The 9,551-nt window shown below is 27.7% G+C and overlaps 1 protein-coding gene across 1 annotated transcript in view; it reads right to left on the minus strand.

Moving 5' to 3' along the window:
• Nucleotides 1-5,462: 5,462 nt before the first annotated feature.
• LOC107442201 (formimidoyltransferase-cyclodeaminase) overlaps nt 5,463-9,551 on the minus strand; it is a 29,818-nt gene continuing 25,729 nt past the window's right edge. The window contains exon 13 of the mRNA XM_043048668.2: nt 5,463-7,299. Within this exon, the coding sequence (XP_042904602.1) occupies nt 7,213-7,299 (87 nt within the window). The 3' untranslated portion in view covers nt 5,463-7,212. The remainder of the gene's footprint in view (nt 7,300-9,551) is intronic.

Genomic DNA, 9,551 nt, shown 5'->3' on the forward strand with positions numbered 1-9,551 from the left:
GAAAAAAAAAATTTCAATTATAAAAACTTCATTCGGTCAAAAACAGAGATCGACATCGGAAGAAAAAAAGAATTAAAGTAACAAGTTCACTGTAAAGATTAGAGGAAGAGGGATGTTGGGTCTAGGTATTTTAGCAAGAGCTGAATTAACTATAATATACGATACAACTTGTTTTAAATCATGCATTTAATATTTTAATCACACACTTTTTACACTCTTTATTTACGTCGATTTCATTGTAAACTAAAAAAATTTTTTTTTGAAAGTTCCACTAGTTTTAAAAATTCTGAATTTTATAATGAAATGCGAATTTTAAATAATTACTTATTGTCATGCTTCATTCGTGATGATTTCATAGCTAATTTAAGCGATTATTTTTTCCTTTTGCAATGTTTTTCCAAGTGATTTTGACGATTCCGTTTTTTGCCCACTACAATGTTATTACAACATGCTAGTTCTTGATCGTGCATTTCATTATAAAAGTCATAACTTTTTAATGGAATTTTGTGTCATATTTCACGTCAATTTAAATTATTCTTCCACCGTTTTGTCAGCAATTAGGAATATGTATTCCGATATTTTAATGCAAACTAATGCAGAATCCTGATATTTTTATGCAATGTAATTGCAACATGGAGAATTCGAAAAGTGTCAGAAAATGTGAATTTTTAAGCTGCTCACTGTTTGTAATTTTTTGAAACTTAAGTGATTTTTTCAGGGAAAAAAGAAAACGTTTCCTATTTAAAATTCATGAAATCTCTAATAATTCAAGAAATAGAAATAATATCTGAAGTATAATACCAAACAGATATTTAATTTTATTTTGTACTATAATGGTTTCATTTTAATTTTTGTTTAAATCCTATAAATGTTCCTCAATTTAAATATTCAATTTGAATTTATATTATTCATCAAAATATGTATTTATTGATTTTTTATATTTTCATTCTGTAAAGATAATTTTTTTTTTTTTTAAAGTTTGAATTTATTTAAAATGATTTTTTGTACTAAGTGATATGACAAAAAAAAAAAATTCTTTTAACCAGTTTTTGAATATATCATATTTTGATAAAAAGGGATTTTTTTTCCAAGAGCATCAGTTTTTTCATTTTTGAATGAATTTCAATAATTAAAAGTATTTATATTTTCTGAAAATATTACTGATAAATTCCATGTTTAATGGTATAACAGGCTGATAAAAAAATTAGTGCTGATGTTTATATAAAAAGTTTGTTATTTGCGGTTAACATGTCTAAATATGCATGCGGCCCTTTGTTATTTAACCTGCTGTTCAAGTGGCTCTTCACTCAAGGTTGTGCACCCCTACCATGCATACAGTGATCACAGAAGTACCTCAAAAGTGAAGGGACTCTCTCCCTTGTTGTGTATATTAGTATTAACCGGTCCCAAATTCAACAATTTGAACCAGCAATTTCATTTTCATAATTTGGACTGTTTTAAAACTAAAATAAACTAAGTAATTGTTTACCGGTAAATTATTTATCTCTCATTTAACTGTATTGTTTTTATTTTGTTTTGCTTTTTTTAATAAAAAAAATATTATTATTATTCTGTTTGCTGTGACATTTAAAAACAAGAATTTTCCTATCGGTCGACGATTGGGGGATATATTTCTTCTGCAAGGGGATGAGTAAGGGATGATTTAGTAAAAGCTTAGACCATGGAAATATTAAATCTCACTTGAAATAGAAATTTTTTTTAAAATTTTCAAAATTACATAAACATTAAGTGAAAAATTTTAATCTTAGAAGGGACCGTGCTTCCTTTATTTACTATTAAACATCTCTACTATTTTAGCTATATTATTGTTTTTAAATAATATTAAGCACCGTTAATTTATTTTATCAGATAACTTGGGTAGTAAATATAAAAAAGTTTAAAAAAAAATCTAAATTAAATGAAACTGATTTTTTTCTAAAATCATGAATTTTCGGGATGGGATAGATTGGTTTGTAGGGCACTGGGCCTATGTCGAAGAGATTGTGGGCTCGAACCCCGACGGTTGAAGATTCCCAGTGCAGTAAATTGGGATTGATGTACGTTAAATCTGTCGGGTCAGAAAGTCCTCCATGTTCCCATAACAAATCAATACCTCTGGGGGTACTGATCCAGAAGCTCTCTTGTCTTCTGCATTGGGATCAAAATTTAAAGGGTACGGAGTTGAACATTGATAGTCGTAAACCCAGAATTGAGGCAGCTGTTCATTGACAGTTGAAAAATAAAATCATGAACTTTGTCGAAGAAATTTGAATGTGCATTAATGTTTTCCTAAGTTAAATACAAATAATTCACAACAACTAGCTTGAACAAAAATAACTGTGATTTTATTTTTTCTGTCATTTTTGAAATATCTTATAATTCATATTTTAATGAAANGAAATATTAAATCTCACTTGAAATAGAAATTTTTTTTAAAATTTTCAAAATTACATAAACATTAAGTGAAAAATTTTAATCTTAGAAGGGACCGTGCTTCCTTTATTTACTATTAAACATCTCTACTATTTTAGCTATATTATTGTTTTTAAATAATATTAAGCACCGTTAATTTATTTTATCAGATAACTTGGGTAGTAAATATAAAAAAGTTTAAAAAAAAATCTAAATTAAATGAAACTGATTTTTTTCTAAAATCATGAATTTTCGGGATGGGATAGATTGGTTTGTAGGGCACTGGGCCTATGTCGAAGAGATTGTGGGCTCGAACCCCGACGGTTGAAGATTCCCAGTGCAGTAAATTGGGATTGATGTACGTTAAATCTGTCGGGTCAGAAAGTCCTCCATGTTCCCATAACAAATCAATACCTCTGGGGGTACTGATCCAGAAGCTCTCTTGTCTGCTGCATTGGGATCAAAATTTAAAGGGTACGGAGTTGAACATTGATAGTCGTAAACCCAGAATTGAGGCAGCTGTTCATTGACAGTTGAAAAATAAAATCATGAACTTTGTCGAAGAAATTTGAATGTGCATTAATGTTTTCCTAAGTTAAATACAAATAATTCACACAACAACTAGCTTGAACAAAAATAACTGTGATTTTATTTTTTCTGTCATTTTTGAAATATCTTAGTTAGAAATTTCTACTATTTTAGCTATAGTATTGCTTTTAAATAATATTAATTACTGTTAAGATAATATCAGATAATTTGGCTAGTAAATATAAAAATTTAAAAAAAAAACCTTTAAATAAAAGAAAAATTTGATTTAAATTAAATGAAACAATTTTTTTTAAATCATGAATTTTGTCAATCCTGGTTTCAAGAAATTTGATTATATATTAATGCTTTCTTAAGTTAAATACAAGTAATTCACAGCAACTAGCACAATTTCATAAATGTTAAACTTAATCCATAATAAATCATGATTATCATATATTATTTTAAATAAAAATAGTATAGCACAGAATTTATCATAAAATGATGTTTAAAAATAATTAATAAGTAATTTATGACAAAAAAATATCCAAGACAAGCAGCATCCAATGCTGGCACAAAACAAAAATATAAAAATTTTTTTTCCATTCTAAAAGTTCATGAATATTTTACATATTTCATACTAGCAATAGTTTTGTTTTTGTTGAGCAAACTAGTAACTTTTTCTGAATTAGATATCTAACTATATCTACTATTATAGAGATTTTAAAATAAACTAATATGCTTAAGTGAAGTGATTACATATAAATTCTAAATACTGATTGAAGTTAATCAGCAAGAATTTTGAAATACAAGTGAACTTTATGAACATAGGGCAGTTACAAAATTGGTGAAGAATGTTGTAAATCTGTAGCGGGGGGATAAGAAAAACTTAATTTGCCCAAAAAAAGTAACAAACTAAGAGTATTTTATACATTAAGCTTATAATTCAATTAAATATTTTCAAAATTTTTATGAGACTGATTGAAATTTTATAACTGGTGAAATAAATTGAAAAACTGGTAACAAATTTTCAATTTATACAAAACATTAAATAATCAAGTAAGACTTTTGTTTGTTCTCGATGAGTGAAATAAATTTCACGTAACAAAACATCAGTAAATGATGTTTAAAATAAGATTTATTGTGATGGTAAAACAAATGTATGTTTTGAGAGATGAAAAGAAAAACAATTCTACTGCTATTGTTCAGACTTTCAAAAATAAACAAAACACACTGAATTTTGAAATATCAAGTGAATTTTTGAAACAATCAGAAGTTTTTTTTCTAAAGATTAGAAAAATCCAATGACTATGAATGTTTAGCTCAATGTTAAAATGTAATATTTTTGATAGTTTAAAATATTATTCTATTCGCGTTTTGGGTATTAAAATATACAAAGCTGCATATTACCCAATTTTCTTTAATTAACATTTCCTGTTTAACATTGCTAAGCTGCCCAACAAATTTGAATCTTTGGACAAAAATTGTATTTGAAAAATATGAGAATAAGAACAAGCACTACCTATACATGAACATATTATAAAATTGAGCATTGTCATAAAACTAGCATAATAAATGCAATACATTACTTTTTAAATGAGCAGAAAATCAAATATATACAGTGGAAAGTCCCGTATCTGGGATTGTAGGGACTTCGACAAAATAGATTTTTCAGGATAAAAGGTCTTTAAGGTAAACAAACATCAAAATATCCTTATCAATTAAATCCAAGCGGTTTGTGGTGTAGCACTGTTTTCGCAGATTTTCACATGGTATTTAAAATCTCGATACTATTAATATGCCAATCTAAATCACGCATGGTTTTACCGATCTTTTTTTGTTGTTGTTGTAGTTTTTAAAACTTGAATGTTTTAATAATACAATATTGTTCCTTTCAGCAAAATTTGTATAACATATTTCACACTCAATTATTGACGATTCACACGCAATCCCACATGAATTTATGATCGCATTTTTGTCAATGATTTCTATTGATTTTCATAGCTTTTTAAAGCTACATTATCATACATGGGAATGGGAAATTTCGAATCTAGAATTTGAAGAATTACTTTTTGATGCACTCGATTTGTCATGATTTTATTGTCAGTGGTTTTGTTGATCGCACTTTCAAAAATTTGGGATTTTCATACTTTTCAAAATTGCAATTTTATTTTTAATATATTTTGATCCACGAATTCCGAATCATGCTTTTGAATAATCACTTTATGATCTGCTTTGGTTGTGACAATTTCATCCCAAATTTGCTACTTTTTCAGAATGTGAAATTTTTGAGAACTCAGAAATTAAGTGTGTGATTCTTAGCGGTAATGATCACTTTCTGCAAAATAGAAGGAAAGGGATACACGATTTTTTACATGTTGTAGTGAAATACCAAATTTTTGCTTCCGTGATATCCAATTTCTTTTCATATTGTAGCAGAAATCGGATTAAAGTCAAACAAAAATTGGACGCCTGGTAAAAATTATAAAGAAGGAGTAAAGTAGAGCATTTTCATTCCTGAATACTTTTTTTTTTGAAAAAGGAAGAGTTTTGTTTATTTTGATTGTTAGAAAATGTTGGGAAAGAGACATTACCGGGATACTAATGTCTCATTATGGAACTTTGCACTGTATATCTTTTTTAATACTTGTTTTGCAACTTTTTTTCAAACTACAGAAAAGAAAACTGGAGAAATTTTCATGTTTACATTTCTGTTGCTTTAATGTAGGTAACACAAGCTTTCCTTAACTCAAAACTTTTAGAAAATGAATACATAATAAAATAATTTCTCTCAGATCTATCTTAAGTTGGCCAACAATTTGTTTTAAGTAAAAGTTCTTGACCAATATACAGCACAAACATGAAAATTCTTTTAGAATGAAGTGATATGAATTATGAAACAATGTAGTGAAACCTGTTAAAAAGTTTTTCAATTTAAGTATTTTGTAATCTTATTATCATTTTGTCCCTTATTACTACATTATTAAATTAACCCTTTTAAGAGATTTATTTATTTATTTTAATTTTCCAGTTTAAAAAGTTTTCCTAGACTGCCAATTTTTTTTTTAGAAACGCGAAAAAAAAAAGAATAAAAACACAAAAAAATAAAAGTATATAAATCTTAAAAAATAAAATCACGTGACAAAAACCTTGTAAAAAACAGTTAGCTGCCTTGATAGTGGGGCTACTTTTTATTTTTTGACATTCATGCTTGTTTAAGAAAAACGTGTCTCATGCAAAGACACGCACATGAGCACAATACAGATAGTAGGAACTTAGATAAACATACAGATTTTCTAAAAGTGCACCCTTTCTTTCGCACTTCCACCCCTAATTCCATTATGTGTTGATAGTATAAAGCATAGGTTCCTAATGTGGTTGTTCAGGTCTTTTAAAGGAGTGTTAGCAAAATTATAGGTATTTGAGGTAGGTAAGAAACTAGTATTGAGCACACAATAAAATTCATAATTTTTTTAGTTTTGTAACTAAGATTTTTAACTCGGCATATAATATTTACCTTTAAAAATATAAATTTTTTTAAAAGTACTTTTTGACAAATACATTAAAATACTATAATACCCATTTCAACAATTTAAATGCTGAATGGCACTGTGTTTCTCATGATTATACACAAGTTATATTATTAAAATCGATATAATGTAATTAATCAATTTTCAGAATATAAAAAAAATCAACATAAACAATATTGTATCATTAAGTTTAATATTTTGATCATACATTTATCAATATTGTTTCCCTCCCTTTTTTTTCTAAGGGATATGAAAAGTTCTTGACTTTCAAAATCAGCAGTGATCGGAAAAAGAAAAAAAAAAAGTTGGAAATTTAGGGTATAAAATAAACAAGAATTTTTGCTGAACAAACTAATTATATACATTTATGAGTTTTTTTTAATAGGAAATAGTTATAATGTATAAGAAGTAATTTCTTTGAAAGAAAAAATCCTTAAAAGTGTTTCACTGCATTTTTTACAATTGGAAGTGTTATTTCATACATTGATTGGCACATTGAGACATTTTATTAAATTTCCTAGATTAAAAAGTAAAAATAAAATGATAAAAATGCATCTATAAACAAATGAGTAAAATCCAAATGTCTAAGATTTTTTTTCCATATAAATATAATATACATAGGTATCAAATATGTAAATAAAACATCTGATATTTAAAAAAGAGAAAGATTTTAAACTTTAACATATCATTATTTTAAAATAAAAGATTAAATATTCTGAGGTTTAATAAATGAAACAATGGTAAATTAAGAACGTCTTTCTTGTAGAATCTGCAGGGCCTCCAGAGAGCCTTTCTCAGCTAGGGAACGATACTGTTCTATTTCATTCAAAATCTGCAAATAAATAAATTACAATGAGTGGATAGTTTTAACAGAACAAACAGGCTGAGCTCAAATATGATGAAAATAAAAAAGTAAAGTATTCACACAACAGCCCGCTGTGTGTTATGGAGGTTAAGGCTCCATAGTTTTGAAACTTAGGGCATTATTTTATTTTATTTTATAGCTGTCATTTAATAGCCGACTCAATTTTGGGTTTATGACAACTAATGTTCAACTCTGTAGCCTTGAAATTTTGAACCAATCCAGAAGACAAAGAAAATCCTAGATCAGTATCCCCAGAGGTATGATTTGTTATGCAAACAATGGAGGACCTTGTGACTCGATAGATTTAACGTGCATCAGTCACCATTTACTACACGGGGAGACTTCGGCCGGCCGGAGATCTCTTGGACATGGGCTCAGTGCACTACTAATCAAGCTATGCCGGCCTTATGGTGTGATCGAGGCATTTTGGGCAGAATTGCAGGCAGACTGCCTGCAGTGGTGTGCCATCACTGGGAATTGAACTCAGTCCTTGGTTATGATAGCTCGGTGCCTTTAACAGTCCAAAAATATACTTAGAATGGTATCTAACAGTTAAAATTATTATCTCTCCTTTAGCTTTTTTCATAATAAAAATTTGTCACTAGAAAACAATATTCGTTCAAAATATATTCTTCTGTTAAAAAAAAAAAAAAAAAAACATTCTATTGCTAATTATTGCAAATTTCAGCTTATGAATTTTGTTTATGAGACTGAAAAAAAAAAATACAGTGACTAATTTTCCTATGGTTTTATCATTCTTTACTAAGGCTTCAGAAAAACACACACAGAGCATTCAGTTTCATTTAAATTAGCATTTAGACTCATCGTTTTTTCAAAATTTCTTTTCATCAATCACTTTCTGCTTCCTTTAAAAGTTTGAAAAAGTTCTATTTCTTCATAACATTTTCCAATCCAGTTAGTTTGAATTTCATTTGTTAGATCATTAATCTTAATTTTAATTAAATTTCTACTCTTTCAGTTCATGTCCTTCAAATTAGTCTAACTTTTTTTGTGAGGAAAACATAACCCATTAGCCCTTCAGTTATGATAATGAGCCCATTGTATTAAAAATAAATAAAAAGGTCTATTTCCAGCACTTTTCTCAAATATCTATATGGTTTTTCGAAATTTTTTTTTTATAGTTTTTTCAAGTTCTGATACTTTTAATAAGGTAACATTATGACCGAGGAATTTTAAATTTGAGTTACAATTTCTGATGTACTTAGTTCGGGATGATTTAATTTAATTCATCTCATTATGACACATGAATTTTAAATTTGAGATACAATTTCTGATGTACTTAGTTAGGGATGATTTAATTTAATTCATCTCATTATGACACATGAATTTTAAACTTGAGTAATTACTTTTGATTTGCCCAATTAGAGAGGCTTATGATCCTTTTTTCAGCCACTTCCCCGTATTTTCTTCTTTTTTTTCATTCAAATTCTGATATTTCTAATATGATATTATTATGTTGTACGAATTTGAGTACATAATAACTTTTTTTTTAATGGTGGATTTAGGGTTGTCTTAATTGCAAGCAGGGTCCTCGGGTGCATAAATGTTTAGGGTCCCTATAGCATGTCATACTGCTTAAAATCAAACTAAAAAAACTTCACATACATAAAACAAAGAATTTTTAAGATATGCAATGATTTTAACAAACTTAAACACAACTTAAATAATTGAAAAGAAAAATCACACAGTTATCTATAGTTGTGATAAGAAGAAACACATATTTGGAACAGGCTTTATCCTGAGTAAAAGGATAAAGCCATTATTAATAGATTATGTCACCAAATCATCCAGACTATGTAAAATTAGGATTAAGGGAGCTTTTTTCAACTACAGTTTCATTACCTTTCATGCTCCAACTGAAGACAAGGACAGTATGGAAAAGGAGCTCTTTTATAAAGAACTGCATGCTTTATATGGCTCATTCTCACAAAAACAGTCATTTTCATGTCCCCAGTACATTTTATGTTTGTTTTACAACTTACGAAAAAAAAATTTTCAGGAAAAGTGTCCTTCAGAATGCAAGCTAACAAAAGAATAAAAATAAAATTATCAATTTTTATTTTTTATTTATTTTAGGTAATTAAAATATACCAATATGTCATTCCCTCACTTGTCCCCACTGCTGATTTAAAAAAAGAAAAAAATTGTTTCTGAAATAAGAAAATTTTTTTACAAATTCATGTTTTTTATTTCAGAAT

The sequence above is a fragment of the Parasteatoda tepidariorum genome, chromosome 8, assembly GCF_043381705.1.
Source record: "Parasteatoda tepidariorum isolate YZ-2023 chromosome 8, CAS_Ptep_4.0, whole genome shotgun sequence".
NCBI lineage: Eukaryota > Metazoa > Arthropoda > Arachnida > Araneae > Theridiidae > Parasteatoda > Parasteatoda tepidariorum.